Raw genomic sequence first — 18,465 nt, forward strand, 5'->3', positions numbered from 1 at the left:
CTGTGCGCAAAGAATTACCGTAACGTCTGCCGACATGACAACAGTGAATGCACTCCGACAGCAATCACTGCGTGGGGATCAGGGGGCCCAGGGCCTGACCGATCGCAGTCTCCTCGCGGCTGAGGTGTGCCGAGTCAGTGCATCATCACTCATCATCATAGGCAGTCCCTCGGAATCGAGTAAGACTTGCTTCCATTCCTTGAGACAATCACTATCAGTAGGGGGGTAGTGCTGGACAGGCTAATGGGACTCAAGGTAGACAAGTCCCCTGGTCCTGATGAAATGCATCCCAGGGTATTAAAAGAGATGGCAGAAGTTATAGCAGATGCATTTGTTATAATCTACCAAAATTCTCTGGACTCTGGGGAGGTACCATCGGATTGGAAAGCAGCTAATGTAACGCCTCTGTTTAAAAAAGGGGGCAGACAAAAGGCAGGTAACTTTTGGCTGGTTCATTTAACATCTGTAGTGGGGAAAATGCTTGAAGCTATCATTAAGGAAGAAATAGCGGGACATCTAGATAGGAATAGTGCAATCAAGCAGACGCAGCATGGATTCATGAAGGGGAAATCATGTTTAACTAATTTACTGGAATTCTTTGAGGATATAACGAGCATGGTGGCTAGAGGTGTACCGATGGATGTGGTGTATTTAGATTTCCAAAAGGCATTCGATAAGGTGCCACACAAAAGGTTACTGCAGAAGATAACGGTATGCAGGAGTCAGAGGAAATGTATTAGCATGGATAGAGAATTGGCTGGCGAACAGAAAGCAGAGAGTCGGGACAAATGGGTCCTTTTCGGGTTGGAAATCGGTGGTTAGTGGTGTGCCACAGGGATCAGTGCTGGGACCACAACTGTTTACAATATACATAGATGACCTGGAAGAGGGGACAGAGTGTCGTGTAACAAAATTTGCAGTTGACACAAAGATTAGTGGGAAAGCGGGTTGTGTAGAGGACAGAGAGAGGCTGCAAAGAGATTTAGATAGGTTAAGTGAATGGGCTAAGGTATGGCAGATGGAATACAATGTCGGAAAATGTGAGGTCATCCAACTTGGAAAAAAACACAGTAAAAGGGAATATTATTTGAATGGGGAGAAATTACAACATGCTGCGGTGCAGAGGGACCTGGGGGTCCTTGTGCATGAATCCCAAAAAATTAGTTTGCAGGTGCAGCAGGTAATCAGGAAGGCGAATGGAATGTTGGCCTTCATTGCGAGAGGGATGGAGTACAAAAGCAGGGAGGTCCTGCTGCAACTGTACAGGGTATTGGTGAGGTCGCACCTGGAGTACTGCGTGCAGTTTTGGTCACCTTACTTAAGGAAGGATATACTAGCTTTGGAGGGGGTACAGAGACGATTCACTAGGCTGATTCCGGAGATGAGGGGGTTACCTTATGATGATAGATTGAGTAGACTGGGTCTTTACTCGTTGGAATTCAGAAGGATGAGGGGTGATCTTATACAAACATTTAAAATAATGAAAGGGATAGACAAGATAGAGGCAGAGAGGTTGTTTCCACTGGTCGGGGAGACTAGAACTAGGGGGCACAGCCTCAAAATACGGGGGAGCCAATTTAAAACCGAGTTGAGAAGGAATTTCTTCTCTCAGAGGGTAGTGAATCTGTGGAATTCTCTGCCCAAGGAAGCAGTTGAGGCTAGCTCATTGAATGTATTCAAATCACAGATAGATAGATTTTTAACCAATAAGGGAATTAAGGGTTACGGGGAGCGGGCGGGTAAGTGGAGCTGAGTCCACGGCCAGATCAGCCATGATCTTGTTGAATGGCAGAGCAGGCTCGAGGGGCTAGATGGCCTACTCCTGTTCCTAATTCTTATGTTATGTTCTTATGTTCTGAGGTGAGTTCTTTGGTGGCTGAACAGTCCAATACGAGAGCCACAGTCCCTATCACAGGTGGGACAGACAGTGGTTGAGGGAAGGGGAGGGTGGGACAGGTTTGCCTCACACTCCTTCCGCTGCCTGCGCTTGGTTTCTGCACGCTCTCGGCGACGAGACTCAAAGTGCTCAGCGCCCTCCCGGATGCACTTCTGCACTTAGGGTGGACTGGTCTTTGGCCAGGAACTCCCAGGTGTCGGTGGGGATGTTGCACTTTATTAGGGAGGCTTTGAGGGTGTTCTTGTAACGTTTCCACTGCCCACCTTTGGATCGTTTGCTGTGAAGGAGTTCCGAGTAGAGCGCTTGCTTTGGGAGTCTCGTGTCTGGCATGCGGACAATGTGGCCCTGCCCAGTGGAGCTGGTCGAGTGTGGTCAGTGCTTCGATGCTGGGGATGTTGGCCTGGTCGAGGACGCTAACATTGGTGCGTCTGTCCTCCCAGGGGATTTGCAGGATCTTGCAGAGACAGCACTTGCTGAGTCAGTGCAGGCCGGGAATGGAGCCTGGGAGCTTCCTGTTCCCTTGTGGCTGGGTATCGCCCCACAGTGCGTTGAGCTGCTGAGTGACTGGGCGCTCCAACGGGGTGGGGGGGGGGGGGAAGCGAGGTTCGAGGTTGGCTCGCGTCTGGAGGTACCTGTGACTTGGCCAGAGCGGCTAGGGCCTGTTTGTAGTAGAGCGTGGCCTTCTCCGGGTCTCCCAGGCGAAACTTGGCAGCTCCAAGGCCTTCGCAAGCCTGCCACTGTCCGTGAAAATCACCTGCACTTGCAACAAGAAGGGGGAAAAGAGTAGCAATAAATTCTGGGAGAAACCAAATCCCTCATTGCACCTCCTTCGGTCTCTTCTGCTGCTCCTCCTCCGTCTTGTGTCCCTTGCTCTGTACTCCGAGAAGCAGAGTATTTTACAGCGCAGGCCATTCGGCCCATCACCCCTTTGAAAGCGCAATCCATTTAATCCCACTACTCCGTCCATTCCCCGTACATTTTTAATTCGCAAATATTTATTCATTTCCCTTTTAAAAGCACTCATCGCTGTTTCTAGTCGGACATTCCGTGACTGACCATCCTCTCCAGGTGTAGAAAAATTCTCCAAACATCTCCCACTCAGATACTGTGTACTGCTATGTTTCCCTGTATTCCCCCTGTATACTTCTGCCTGTATTCCTGGGCTGTATTCTCTCTGAGACACTGCGTACAGTTCCTGTATTCTCTGAGACACTGCGTACTGCTCCTATATTCTGAGACACTGCGTACAGCCCCTGTATTCTCTGAGACACTGCATACAGTTCCTGTATTCTCTGAGACACTGAGTATTGCTCCTGTATTCCCGAAGACACTGCGTACAGCCCCTTTATTCTCTGAGACACAGCGTACAGCCCTTGTATTCTGATACACTGCGTACTGCTCCTGTATTCTGAGACACTGCATACAGCCCCTGGATTCTCTGAGACACTGAGTATTGCTCCTGTATTCCCGAAGACACTGCGTACAGCCCCTGTATTCTGAGACACTGCGTACTGTTCCTGTATTCCCAAAGACACTGCGTACAGCCCCTGTATTCTGAGACAGAGCTCCTGTATTTTCCACTCTGTATTCTAAGGCACAGTGCACAGCTCCGGTAATTCTGTATTCCCTTTAAGACACTGTTATATTTCTGTTCCCCTCACCGGTATCTTTGAAAGCCTGAAGTGCGTGCAGGTAGTTCTCTCCCGTGTCTTCGTGCTCTCCCAGCTGGCTAAAGGCGTAGGCCAGGTTGCAGAAGCACTGGCCCTGGGCGTTGCGATTTCCAAGGGAACCTGTGGAGAGACGCGGGGGATCGAGTTAGTGCCGGATCACTGGATGCATGCGGCTCCGTCACAACCTGAGAAGACCTGTACAGTCGCAGCATCCAATTGCTGCTCAAGTGATACCAGGGGGTCGAAATTCAACCTCACCGGGAACGGGGGGGTTGCACCGACCAGTTTCTCCTGTGCACTCACCGCCGCGGTGGAAGCGCTGGCCTCTTGCGCGGAATTCAGCTCTTTGTCCTTTTATACCCACGCGGGGCAGAAGTCAGTCACAAACATAAGAACATAAGAAATAGGAGCAGGAGTCAGCCATACGGCCCTTCGAGCCTGCTCCGCCATTTAATACGATCATGGCTGATCTGATCATGGACTCATCCGATCATGGACTCAGCTCCACTTCCTCGCCTGCTCCCCATAACCCCTTATTCCCTTCTCGGTTAAGAAACTGTCTATTTCTGTCTTAAATGTATTCAATGTCCCAGTTTCCACAGCTCTCTGAGGCAGCAAATTCTATAGATTTACAACCCTCTGAGAGAAGAAATTCCTCCTCATCTCAGTTTTAAATGGGCAACTCCTTATTCGAAGATCATGCCCTGGCATCGACACACCATCCACCACCTTCAAACACTCACTCCCTCCACCACCGGCGCACCGTGGCTGCAGTGTGCACCGTCTACAAGATGCACCGCGGCAACTCGCCAAGGCTTCTTCGGCAGCATCTCCCAAACCCGCGACCTCTACCCGCCTAGAAGGACAAGGGCAGCAGGCGCATGGGAACACCACCACCTCCACGTTCCCCTCCCAGTCACACACCATCCCGACTTGGAAATATATCGGCTGTTCCTTCATCGTCGCTGGGTCACAATCCTGGAACTCCCTCCCTAACAGCACTGTGGGAGCACCTTCACCACACGGACTGCAGCGGTTCAAGAAGGAGCTCACCACCACCTTCTCACGGGGCAATTAGGGATGGGCAATAAATGCCGGCCTTACCAGCGATGCCCACATCCCAGGAACAAAAAAAATATATCGAGGAATGGTAGTGTTGTGGTTATGTTACGGGACAAATAGTCCACACAATGCAAGTTCAAATTTGAGTGCGGCAGTTTGAGAAACTCAATTCACTTTCAGAAATCTTTAAATAAAAAGCTGGGATCAGTAAAACGGACTGTGAAGTTGTCGGAGTGTCGTAAAACCCAATTGGTTCACTTTGGGGGAAGAAACCTACTGTCTTGTTTACAAATCACTCCATGGCCTCGCCCCTCCCTATCTCTGTAATCTTTTTCAGCATCACAACCCCGCAAGATGTCTGGGCTCCTCCAATTCTGCCCTCTTGAACATCCCTCATTACAACTGCTCACTCAACCATCAGCTGTATGGGGCCCCAAGCTCTGGAACTCCCTCCCTAAACCTCTCCGCCTCTCTATCCTCCTTTAAGACGCTCCTTAAAACCGACCCTGCCAAGCTTTTAGTCAGTCTAAGGGGTGTCGCAGTTGTGTGGGGCGGACTGGTTGGGCTGGGTGCTCTTTGCTTTTCCGTCATTGTTCATAGGTTTATATGTAACCTTCAGAGCTGCTGACCGAGGGCCGTGTGGCTCTTTGTCGGCCGGCGCGAACACGATGGGCCGAAATGGCCTCCTTCTGCGCTGTAAATTTCTATGTTTCTATCTGCCTTAATTTCTTTTTTGGGGCTCAGTGTCAAATTTATCTGTTTCGTCTTGTAACACTGCTGTGAAGCGGCTCGGGAAGTTTTACTACGTTAAAGGCGCTATACAAATAAAAGTTGTTGTTGTTGTCATTACCCAGACTGGGGCTATTTGTGACTGCAGTCCCAAACCAACATTGTTGAGTCTTAGCTACTCTCTGAATTGGGCCTAGAAAGCCACTCAGTTGCATCAGACCGCTGTGGTTGAAGGAGAAGGCCCACTGCCACCTTCCCCAGGGCAAGCAGGGGACAGGCAACCAATGCCGGCCTTGCCAGCGACGCCCACATCCCGAGAATAAATATATACATATGTATTTTTTAAAAATCAGACAAGGTTCCCACTCCAGATCAGTATCCAATGACCATGTCGGAAACAGCACACGCACGAGCGTCGGGGGAGGGGGGAGAGAGCAGTGTTGGACTGGATTGTGATGCCTCACGTGGCCAAACAGTCCGGCAACACCAAATTCCGAAGTTGACAGGTGAGGAATGGGGGAGGCACCCGACGCCCTTCGCGGCCGAGCAGCCGTGCGAAGGTGGACGATGAAGCGGCGTGGGGTTATTTGACCGCGGGATGCATCACGAAGAAGCCGGATTTCTTTCGCCCTACATCCACACACATAGAAACATAGAAAATAGGAGCAGTAGTAGGCTATTTGGCCCTTCGAGTCTGCTCCGCCATAAATATGATCATGGCTGATCCTCTATCTCAACACCAGATTCCCACTTTCTCCCCATACCCCTTGATGCCTTTTGTTTCTAGAAATCTATCTATCTCCCTCTTAAATATATTCAGTGACTTGGCCTTCACAGCCTACTGCGGTAGAGAATTCCACAGGTTCATCACCCTCTGAGTGAAGAAATTTCTCCTCATCTCGTTCCTAAATTTCCTACCCCGTATCCGGAGACTGTGACCCCTTGTTCTAGACTTCCCAGCCCCGGGGAAACATCCTCCCCGCATCCAGTCTATCCAACCCAGTCAGAATTTTATACCTTTCAATGAGATCCCCTCTCATTCTTCTAAACTCTAGTGAATACAGGCCCAATCTCTCCTCATACGACAGTCCTGCCATCCCAGGAATCAGTCTGGTGAACCTTCGCTGCACTCCCTCTATGGCAAGTATATCCTTCCTTAGGTAAGGAGACCAAAACTGCACACAATACTCCAGGTGCGGTCTCACCAAGGCCCTGTATAACTGGAGTAAGACATCCTTGCTCTTGTACTCAAATCCTCTTGCAATGAAGGCCAACATACCACTTGCCTTCCTAACTGCTTGCTGCACCTGCATGTTTGCTTTCAATGACTGGTGTACAAGGACACCCAGGTCCCTCTGTACATCGACACTTCCCAAGCCATCACCATTTAAATAATACTTTGTCCTTATGTTTTTCCCACCAAAGTGGATAACGTCACATTTATCCACGTTATACTTTGGTTGGGCCACAGCTGGAATGCTGCATGCAGTTCTGGTCGCCATATTATAGGAAGGACGTGATTGCACTAGGGAGGGTGCAGAGGAGATTTACTAGGATGCTGCCTGGAATGGAGAATCTTAGTTATGAGGACAGATTGGATAGGCTGGGTTTGTTCTCATTGGAACAGAGGAGGTTGAGAGGAGACCTCACTGAAGTGCACAAACTATTGAGGGGCCTGGACATAGTTGATAGTAAGGGCCTATTTCCATTGGTGGAGGGGTCTATTACAAGGGGGCATAGTTTTAAGGTGGTTGGTGGAAGGTTTAGAGGGAATTTGAGGGGGGGATTCTTTACGCAGAGGGTTGAGGAGATCTGGAACTCGCTGCCTGGAAGAGTGGTGGATGCAGAAACCCTCACCACTTTTAAGAGATGGTTGGATGGGCACTTAAAGTGCAGTAACCTGCAGGGTTACGGACCTAGAGCTGGTAATTGGGATTAGGCTGGATGACCTTTTGTTGGATGGCGCAGATATAATGGTGAGTACTGCAGGGAATAGAATACGGCCAGGGTGATCTCCTGGATTAGTGTCGATCGCCTGGATGGGTCGGAGTAGGAATTTTCCCAGATTTTTTCTCCCTAAATTGGCCTGGGTTTTTATCTGGTTTTTCTCTCTCCCAGGAGATCACATGGCTCCGGTTGGGGTGGAGTGTAGAATGTTTCAGTGTAAGGGGTGTCGCAGTTGTGTGAGGCGGACTGGTTGGGCTGGGTGCTCTTTGCCTTTCCGTCATTGTTCATAGGTTTATATGTAACCTTCAGGGCTGCTGACCGAAGGCCGTGCGGCTCTTTGTCGGCCGGCACGGACACGATGCGCCAAAATGGCCTCCTCCCGCGCTGTAAACTTCTGTTTCTGTACTGCATCTGCCATGTGCTTGCCCAGTCACTCAACCTATCTAAAACGCCTTGCAACGATCAAGCTGGATTTCTCTCGCCCTACATCCACATACGTGCATGGAACCCCGGCCGAGTTCCTCCCCTGCCCCCACCCTACCCCATTGGCCCGGCAGCGTACAGGGCGGGGGGGAGGGGCGCAGATCGAGGCCGCTGCTCCCAGGCCCGCCGCGGGGGATTCGGCCGGCACCCCGCCCCTCACCGTGCAGGGCGGCGGCGCTCTGGTGGAAGTCCAGGGCCCGGCCGTGGTCGCCCGTGGTGTTGTAGACGGCGCCCAGGTTCTGGAGCACCACCGCCTCCTTACGCCGCCCCGCCCCGTCCCGCCGGCAGTAGGGCAGGGCCTGCTCGAAGCACTCGGCCGCCAGGGAGAAGATCTTCAGCTGCGAGTAGCTCAGCCCGATGTCATTGTAGAGCTTCCCTGCCGAGGGACAAAAGCGAAACCAGTGAGAACCAGGGTACGGAATGTCAAAAAATATAAAAGCATCAATGAGTCGGGCTGTATTTTCAGTTGGAGGCTTTTCCGGGCGCGAATGGTGGTAAATTTTGCGCCGGGAAATGGCAGCCACAACCCCCCCCCCCTCCACCACCACCCCGACAAGTGTGGGGCGGAGCGCTAAGAAACATAAGAAATAGAAACAGGAGTCGGCCATACAGCCCCTCGAGCCTGCTCCGCCATTCAATACGATCATGGCTGATCCGATCATGGACTCAGCTCCACTTCCCTGCCCGCCCCCTTATCCCCTTATCGGTTAAGAAACTGTCTATTTCTGTCTTAAATTTATTCAATGTCCCAGCCTCCACAGCTCTCGGAGGCAGCGAATTCCACAGATTTACAACCCTCTGAGAGAAGAAATTCCTCCTCATCTCCGTTTTAAATGGGCGGCCCCTTATTCTAAGACCATGCCCCCTAGTTCTAGTCTCCCCCATCAGTGGAAACATCCTCTCTGCATCCACCTTGTCAAGCCCCCTCATAATCTTACACGTTTCGATAAGATCACCTCTCATTCTTCAGAATTCCAATGAGTAGAGGCCCAACCTACTTAACCTTTCCTCATAAGTCAACTCCCTCATCTCCGGAATCAACCGAGTGAACCTCCTCTGAACTGCCTCCAAAGCAAGTATATCCTTTCGTAAATATGGAAACCAAAACTGCACGCAGTACTCCAGGTGTGGCCTCACCAATACCCTGTGTAGCTCTAGCAAGACTTCCCTGCTTTTATACTCCATCCGCTTTGCAATAAAGGCCAAGATTCCATTGGCCTTCCTGATCACTTGCTGTACCTGCATACTATCCTTTTGCCGCAAAACCAGGGGTGCTAACAGAGACGTTCCACACCTCTCTCAGGCCAGGCGAACATCGGATTATCCCGAGCTAAAGAGCCGGCCTCGGAGCGATCCAAGAGAGCCCTCCCTGCCAAAAATTAAAATCGGCACGGAAAACACACCCTATACATCACTGACCACAAATAAAGATAAATGGCAAAACAGCAACAACAAGAAAAGCAATCGCACTTGCCTCTTGCAGTCACGCCTTCCCTCACTGCCGCCGGAACAGCTCGGACCGCCAACCTTCCCTGGTGGTCTCACTACGGGTGTCGCTCCAACCAAATATCATCGCTGTGCCGAAACCGGGGGCGCTGCACATCGGCGCGACAATCCTGTGCTGCTCAGTGCCTCCAAAAAGCCACGGGGTGCTAACAGAGGAGCAATCCAAACGGAAGTCCAGCCCCAGATCTATACATCATCATCACAGGCAGTCCCTCGGAATTGAGGAAGACTTGCTTCCACTCTTAAAATGAGTCCTCAGCTGGCTGAACAGTCCAATACGAGAGCCACAGACCCTGTCACAGGTGGGACAGACATTTGTCGGGGGAAGGGGGGTGGGACTGGTTTGCCGCACACCTGACCTCTTCACGTTCGTAGCGTTGAGATTCGAAGAGTTCAACGCCCTCCCGGAATGCACTGTACAAAGCTATTTATTTATATGAAAGTTTTGAGGGAGCCCATCACACTTGAGACCTCACGCTTTGTATAAAATACCAACAGCAGTCTTTATAAACAGAGGCGCAGATACAAAAGCAAGGAAGTTATGCTGGGAGTCCCTGGCCAAACATCGCCCCAAGTGGAGGAAGTGCATCTGGGAGGGCGCTGAGCACCTCGGGTCTCGTCGCCGAGAGCGTGCAGAAATTAAGTGGAGGGAGCGTGCAGCAAACCAGGCTCCCCAGCCTTTTCCTCAACCACTGTCTGTCCCACCTGTGACAGGGACTGTGGCTCTCGTATTGGACTGTTCAGCCACCAAAGGACTCATATTAAGAGTGGAAGCAAGTCTTCCTCGATTCAGAGGTTCTGCCTATGATGATGATGCTAAACCCTTTATAAATCACTGCTTAGGCCCCAGCTGGAGTAACAGAGAAACATAGAAAATAGGAGCAGGAGTAGGCCATTCGGCCCCTCGAGCGTGCACCGCTATTCAATATGATCATGGCTGATCCTCTATCTCAACACCATATTCCCGCTTTCTCCCCATACCCCTTGACCACTTTTGTGTCTAGAAATCTATCAATCTCCCTCTTAAATATATTCAGTGACTTGGCCTCCACAGCCTTCTGTGGTCGAGAATTCCACAGGTTCACCACCCTCGGAGTGAAAACATTTCTCCTCATCTCAGTCCTAAATTTCCTACCCCATATCCTGAGACTGTGACCCCTTGTTCTAGACTTCCCAGCCCCGGGGAAACATCCTCCCCGCATCCAGCCTGTCCAGCCCCGTCAGAATTTTATACGTTTCAATGAGATCCCCTCTCATTCTTCTAAAATCTCATGAATACAGGCCTAGTCGACCCAATCTGTCCTCATACGACAGTCCTGCCATCCCAGGAATCAATCTGGTGAACCTACGCTGCACTCCCTCTTATAGCAAGTGTATCCTTTCTTAGGTAAGGAGACCAAAACTGCACACAATACTCCAGGTGCGGTCTCACGAAGGCCCGATATAACTGTAGGAAGACATCCTTGCTCCTGTACTCAAACCCTCTTGCAATGAAGGCCAACATGCCACTTGCCTTCCTAACTGCTTGCTGCACCTGCAGGTTTGCTTTCAATGACTGGTGTACAAGGACATCCAGGTCCCTCTGTACATCGACACTTCCCAAACCATCACAATTTAAATAATACATTTAAATAGTATTGTGTCCAATTCTGGGCACCGCACTTTAGGGAGGATGTGAAGGCCTTGAGGAGGGTGGGGAGGAGATTGACCAGAATGGTCCCAGGGGATGAGGGACTTCAGTGACGTGCAGAGACTGGAGAAGCTGGGGTTGTTCTCCTTGGAGCAGAGAAGGTTAAGGGGATTTAATAGAGGTGTTCAAAATCACGAGGGGTTTTGAGGAGTAAATCAGGAGAAACTGTTCCCAGGGGCAGGAGGGTCGGTAACCAGGGGGACACAGATTGACGATAATCGGCGATGGAACCAGAGGGGGAGATGGGGAGAATGTGTTTTGACGCAGCGAGTTGTTGTGATCGGGAACGCGCTGCCTGAAAGGGCGGTGGGAGCAGATTCAATCGGGACTTTCAAACGGGGGAATTGGGTAAATACTGGAAGGGGAGAAATGTGCCGGGCTGTGGGGAAAGAGCAGGTGGGAGTGGGACTGATTGGATCGCTCTGTCACAGAGCCGGCACAGCACGGGCTCGATGGGCCCAATGACCTCCTTCTGTGCTGTGTGAGTCTATGAGAAACATGGGGACATGCATTTAAACAACATACAAGTAGGAACAGATTGGATTCTATTCCCAGAGAGTGCTGGCCCTCTGGAATGTGTGGTGTAGTGGGTGCAGGCTAGCCGAACACCTTCATGAGGGAGCTGGACTGTTTCTTGATTAGACTGGATTGTGATGCCACACATGTCCGAAGAGTCCACCAACAGGCTAGGCTGACAGGTGAGGAATGGGTGAGACTTTCACACCCAAGTGGCCGTGGAAAGGTGGTAAACGAGCAGCATGGGGCTATTCGACTCTGATGGCATCGTACAGAAGGCAAGTGGATTAACAGTTAACTTACGAAAGGAGATACTTGCTTCGGAGGCAGTTCAGAGAAGGTTCACTCGGTTGATTTCGGGGATGAGGGGGTTGACTTATGAGGAAAGGTTGAGTAGGTTGGGCCTCTACTCATTGGAATTCAGAAAAATGAGAGGTGACCTTATCGAAACGTATCAGATGATGAGGGGGCTTGATAAGGTGGCTGCAGAGAGGATGTTTCCACTGATGGGGGAGACTAGAGCTAGGGGGCATAATCTTAGAATAAGGGTCCACCCATTTAAAACTGAGACGAGGAGAAATTTCTTCTCTCAGAGGGTTGTAAATCTGTGGAATTTGTTGCCTCAGAGAGCTGTGGAAGCTGCAACACTGAATAAATTTAATACAGAAATAGACAGTTTCTTAAACGATAAGGGGTTATGGGGAGCGGGCGGGGAAGTGAAGCTGAGTCCATGATTGGATCAGCCACGATCTTATTGAATGGCGGAGCAGGCTCGAGGGGCCGAATGGCCGACTCCTGCTCCTATTTCTTATGTTCTTATGAATGGTCAGTGTGATTTCCTGGACTGTTTGAACCGTCGGGAGGGGTTCGGAGAGGAAATTTTTGCCTTACTGGCTCTGGCTATTCTCTGTTCTCTGCCTGTCCCCGGAGATTACATGTGTGTGGAGGGCCGCAGGGTGGGGTGGGGTGAGAAAGGGTCACTATCCACGCGATAATGATCAGCAGCACTCCTGCCCTGGCAATGGCCAAGTTCACAGAACTCAGCCCAGGCCAGAATCAAATTCCCTGTGTGTGCATGGATCAGCTCCTCACAGACCAATCATGGGAGTCTCTCAGGGCAGTGTCCTAGGCCCAACCATCTTCAGCTGCTTCATCAATGGCCTTCCCTCCATCATAAGGTCAGAAGTGGGGACGTTCGCTGATGACTGCACAGTGTTCAGTGCCATTCGCAACTCCTCGGATAATGGAGCAGTCCATGCCCAACATACAGCAAGACCTGGACAACATACAGGCTTGGGCTGATAAGTGGTAGGTAACATTCGCACCCCATAAGGGCCAGGCAATGACCATCTCCAACAAGTGAGAGTCTAACCACCGCCCCTTGACATTCAACGGCATTACCACCGCCGAATGCCCCACCATCAACATCCTAGGGGTTATCAATGACCATAAACTTAACTGGACCAGCCACATAAATACTGCGGCAACAAGAGCAGGTCATCGGCTGGGTATTCTGCGACGAGTGTCTCACCTCCTGACTCCCCAAATCATCCTCATAGGCAGTCCCTCGGAGTCGAGGATGACTTGCTTCCACTCTAAAAGGGAGATCCCAGGTGACTGAAGAGTCCAATTTGGGACCTACAGTCACATAAGAAATAGAAACAGGAGCCGGCCATACGGCCCCTCGAGCCTGCTCTGCCATTCAATGGCTGATCTGATCATGGACTCAGCTCCACTTCCCTGCCCACTCCCCATAACCCCTTATCGTTTAAGAAACTGTCTACTTCTGTCTTAATCTATATTATTCAATATCCCAGCTTCTACAGCTCTCAGGAAGCGAATTCCACAGATTTACAATCCTCAGAGAAGAAATTTCTCCTCATCTCAATTTTCAATGGGATGCCCCTTATTCTAAGATCATGCCCTCTAGTTCTAGTCTCCCCTATCAGTGGAAACATCCTCTCTGCATCCACCTTGTCAATACCCCTCATAATCTTATATGTTTTGATAAGATCACCTCTCATTCTTCTGAATTCCAATGAGTAGAGGCCCAATCTACTCAACCTTTCCTCATAAGTCAACCCCCTCATCCCCGGAATCAACCGAGTGAACCTTCTCTGAACTATCCTTTCGTAAATATGGAAACCAAAACTGCACGTAGTATTCCAGGTGTGGCCTCACCAATACCCTGTGTAATTGTAGGAAGACTTCCCTGCTGTTAGGGGTACTGAAGGAGGGACAGTCAGTGGTTGAGGGAAAGGGTGGCTGGGGAGCCCGGGTTGATGCACGCTCCTTCCGCTGTCTATGCTTGGTCTCTGCTTGTTCTTGGTGATGAGACTTGAGGTGCTCAGTGGCCTCCCGGATTCTTTTCCTCCACTTTGGGCAGTCGTGGGCCCAGGTGTCGATGGGGATGTTGCACTTAATTAAGGGGGCTTTGAGGGTGTCCTTGAAACGTTTCCTCTGCCCACCTGCTCCCCAAAGCCTTTCCACTATCTACAAGGCACAGGTCAGGAGTGTGATGGAACACTCTCCACTTGCCTGGATGAGTTGCAGCTCCAACAACACTCAAGAAGCTCAACACCATCCAGGACAAAGCAGCCCGCTTGATCGACACACCACCCACCACCTTCAACACTCACTCCCTCCACCATCTACAAGATGAACTGCAGCAACTCGCCAAGGCTTCTTCGGCAGCACCTCCCAAACCCGTGACCTCTACCACCTAGAAGGACAAGGGCAGCAGGCGCATGGGAACACCACCACCTCCAAGTTTCCCGCCAAATCACACACCATCCTGACTTGGAAATATATCGGCCGTTCCTTCATCGTCGCTGGGTTAAAATCCTGGAACTCCCTCCCTAACAGCACTGTGGGAGCACCTTCGCCACACGGACTGCAGCGGTTCAAGAAGGGGGCTCAGCATCATTTTCTCAAGGGGCAATTAGGGATGCGCAATAAATGCCGGCCTTGTCAGCGACGCCCACATCCAGTGAACTAATTTAAAAACCATGGGGGAAGCCCATCATTTTTATTTTAAATTGCATAAATGTTTATGCAAAAGTGATTCTATACAAAGCTCTGTTTAGACCACACCTGGAGCACTGCCTTCAGTTCTGGGCACCACACCTGAGGGAAGGATATATTGGCTTTGGAGGGTGTGCAGTTTTATCAGAATGATACCTGGACTCCAAGGGTTAAATTTCGAGGAGGGATTACACAAATGAGGGTTGCATTCCCAGGAATTTAGACGGTTATGGTGTGATTTGACCAAAGCTTGCAAGATATTAAACGGAACAGATAGGGTAGATAGAGAGAAATTATTTCCGCTCATTGGGGAGTCTAGGGTGAGAGCGCAAATCTAAAAATTAGAGCCAGACCGTTCAGGGGGGAAGTTAGGAAAAATTTCTACACACAAAGGGTGGTAGAAGTTTGGAACTCACTTCCGTAAACAGCCGTTGATGGGTCAATTGTTAATTTTTATTCTGAGATTGATGGATTTTTGTTAACCAAAGGGAGACAGGCCGAAGGCGGGTATATGGAGCTCAGCTGCAGATCAGCCTCATCATCATCATAGGCAGTCCCTCGAAGCAAGGATGACTTGCTTCCACGCCAAAAAGGGATGAGTTCGCAGGTGTTTCGATGAAGGACCTAATATTCCGGGTCCCCGAACTACATCCTGAAGGTGGATTTTTTTAACGTGGGGTGACCGTTGCACACCAGCCACCACACGGGGCTTGACAGAGCGAGGGCTTGGTCCAGTGGCAAGGGTTAACCAGGACGACTGGAGACCAGCTCTGCTGCACGGACCCAGTGCGCCCACATATCTCACAGTGTGGGCTGGGCCCGTGCTGCCCCTGGTCCCCTGACCCCGTACCCACGCCTCCCCTGATCTCACTGAATGGCGGAACAGGCTCAAGGTGTTCAATGGCCTTCTCCTGTTCCTATAATCGACTTTTAAATGGCAGGTTTTCACTCAGTCTGTGCGTAAACAGCAGATGTCAGCACACTGCTGGCAAGGTAGGGTGTCTTTCGGATAAGACGTCAAACCGAGGCCCCGTCTGCCCTCTGGAAGTATAAGATCCCACGGCCACTATTGGAAGAAAATCAGGGGGAATTCTCCCCGGTATCTTGCAGGGGGGGGGGGCCAATACTTTGTGGGAGCTTGCTGTGTGCAATTTGGCTGCCGCGGTTCCCACATTACAACAGCGCTTTGGGATGTCCTGAGGTCGAGGAACGGCGCGATACAAATACAAGTCATTCTTTCTTTCTGACACCAGACACAAGAGACACTTACAGGAAAGGTGTGATTGCTCTAGAGGGGACAGAGGAGATTTACGAGGATGCAGCCGGGACTGTTGGATTTTAGCGATGAGGAAAGATTGGATAGGCTGGCATTGTTTTCTTTGGCCCAGAGGAGGCTGAGGGGAGATTTAATTGAGCTGTATAAAATTATGAGGGGCCGAGATGGAGTGGATAGGACGGACCTACTTCCCTTAGCAGAGAGGTCAACAACCAGGGGCCACAGAGTTAAAGTAATTGGGGGGAGGTTTAGAGGGGAAATGCCTTCACTCAGAGGGTGGTGGGGGTCTGGGGTGGAACTCACTGCCTGAAAGGGTGGTAGAGGCAGAAACCCTCACCACATTTAAAAAGTACCTGGATGTGCACTTGATGTGCCGTAACCTACAGGGCTACGGACCGAGAGCGGGAAAGTGGGATTAGGCTGGGTGGCTCTTTGTTGGCCGGGGCGGACACGATGGGCCGAAATGGCCTCCTTCCGCGCTGTAAATTTCTGTGATTTCTCTGAAAGGTGACAGACGTCGGGCACTCACCGAGCAGGTCCTTGTGCTGGACGTGGCCACAGACGGTGCGGCACTCGTTGAGCACCTCGGCGATCTCGGCGGCGCCAAACTGCCGGCACTGCAGCATGTGGCCGGCGGCCCGGCTGAGGGCCATGGCGGCCAGGCCGGGATTTCCCGCCCGCCGGTAGGCCTGCCCCGCCCGGCGGTAGCCCCCGGCCGCCTGAGCATCCTCGCCGGCCTGGGCCCGGCAGCCGGCCAGCTTGGCGAGGGCGTCGGCCTCCTCCCCGGCCGGGGCGGCCCCTCCCTGGCTCCGGTAGCAGGCCAGGGCCTGCCGGTAGTGCTCGGCCGCCCCCTCGGGGTCCCCCAGCCCCTCGCGGGCCAGGCCCAGGTTGAAGTGCAGGTCGCCCGGCCTCTCGCTGCCCTCGGCCGGCTGCGACCTCAGCAGGAAATCCTGGCCTTTCCCGGGCCTGCCTGAGGCCACGTAGGCCGCACCCAGGTTGAAGGCGCAGGCCCTTCGCACCCCTGGCTCCCGGGCCTCCAGCGAGATCAAGAAGGCCTTCTTGAAGGCGCCCAGCGCCTCCTCGCCACGCTCCTGGGCCAGAGCCTGGCTCCCCGCTCTGGTGAGGCTCTCGATCTCGGCCTGGACCTCCAGTGGATCCTGTTCCCTTTCTGCCACCTCGCTCCCATTCTTCTTCTTCCTCTTCTTCTTCGTTTCGAGCTGGGCTGGGCCTGCGCACGGGGGCTCGGTTGGACTCGCCACTTCAGAAGCCATCGCCCGGCGTCCTGGACTGATCCTACCGAGAGCGGACAGAACATTAATTCCCCAAGTACAGATCTTAAAGAAACTTGCATTTATACAACAACAACAACAACTTGTATTTATATAGCGCCTTTAACGCAGTGAAACGTCCCAAGGCGCTTCACAGGAGTATTATGAGGAACAGAGTGTTCAAAGACCAGGCCCTTAAATCTGCCACCAAGCTCATGGCCTACAGGGCTGTAGTGATAACCGCCCTCATGTATGGCTCAGAGATATGGACCATGTACAGTGCACACCTCAAGTCGGTGGAGAAATACCACCAACGCTGTCTCCGCAAGATCCTACAAATCCCCTGGGAGGACAGACGCACCAACGTTAGCGTCCTCGACCAGGCCAACATCCCCAGCATCGAAGCACTGACCACACTCGACCAGCTCCGCTAGGCGGGCCACATCGTTCGCATGCCTGACATGAGACTCCCAAAGCAAGCGCTCTACTCGGAACTCCTTCACGGGCAAACGAGCCAAAGGTGGGCAGAGGAAACGTTACAAGGGTCACCCTCAAAGCCTCCCTGATAAAGTGCGACATCCCCACCGACACCTGGGAGTCCCTGGCCCAAAGACCAGTCGGCCCTAAGTGGAGGAAGTGCATCCGGGAGGGCGCTGAGCACCTCGAGTCTCGTTGCCGAGAGCGTGCAGAAACCAAGCGCAGGCAGCGGAAGGAGCGTGTGGCAAACCAGTCCCACCCTCCCCTTCCCTCAACCACTGTCTGTCCCATCTGTGACAGGGACTGTGGTTCTCGTATTGGACTGTTCAGCCACCTAAGGACTCATGTTAAGAGTGGAAGCAAGTCTTCCTCGATTCCGAGGGACTGCCTATGATGATGATGATGATTACAAATTTGACACAGAGTGTTATGTATTTATGCTTGGGGCACCAGGGGGGCGCCACTGTCGGAGGTCATCGGGCTGTACCCGCGTGTGCGCAGTCACTGGTCTATAAGTGCGGGTACCATGTCATGCAGGTTACTTTGGGAGCAGATAAAGTTGGATCAGGTTTACACCTGAGGCAGTTTACAGCAACAAGTCTTTTGCATCATTACACTGATTACACGGAGCCACACAAGTACAAATTAACGCAGGTTTCAAGGAGTGTCTTCAATGGAGGAAAGAGAGGTAGAGAGGCGGAGAGGTTTAGGGAGGGAGTTCCAGAGCTTGGGGCCCAGGCAACTCTTCGAAGGCACGGTCATCGATGGTGGAGCGATTATAATCAGGGATGTTCAAGAGGGCAGAATTAGAGGAGCGCAGACATCTCGGTGGGGTTGTGGGGCTGGAGGAGATTACAGAGATAGGGAGGGGTGTACGGGCTGGAGGAAGTTACAGAGATAGGGAGGGGTGTCGGGGCTGG

The 18,465-nt window shown here is 51.8% G+C and overlaps 1 protein-coding gene across 1 annotated transcript in view; it reads right to left on the minus strand.

Moving 5' to 3' along the window:
• LOC139240264 (tetratricopeptide repeat protein 24) overlaps nucleotides 1-18,465 on the minus strand; it is a 43,849-nt gene that overhangs the window by 17,940 nt on the left and 7,444 nt on the right. Inside the window, exons 2-5 of the mRNA XM_070868744.1 lie at nucleotides 16,330-17,093; nucleotides 7,949-8,164; nucleotides 3,559-3,687; nucleotides 2,530-2,651 (exon numbers count right to left, since the gene is read on the minus strand). Coding sequence (XP_070724845.1) covers nucleotides 2,530-2,651; nucleotides 3,559-3,687; nucleotides 7,949-8,164; nucleotides 16,330-17,071 — 1,209 coding nt within the window. The 5' untranslated portion in view covers nucleotides 17,072-17,093. The remainder of the gene's footprint in view (nucleotides 1-2,529; nucleotides 2,652-3,558; nucleotides 3,688-7,948; nucleotides 8,165-16,329; nucleotides 17,094-18,465) is intronic.

Source organism: Pristiophorus japonicus, chromosome 30 (assembly GCF_044704955.1).
Source record: "Pristiophorus japonicus isolate sPriJap1 chromosome 30, sPriJap1.hap1, whole genome shotgun sequence".
In the NCBI taxonomy this organism is placed as follows: Eukaryota; Metazoa; Chordata; class Chondrichthyes; family Pristiophoridae; genus Pristiophorus; species Pristiophorus japonicus.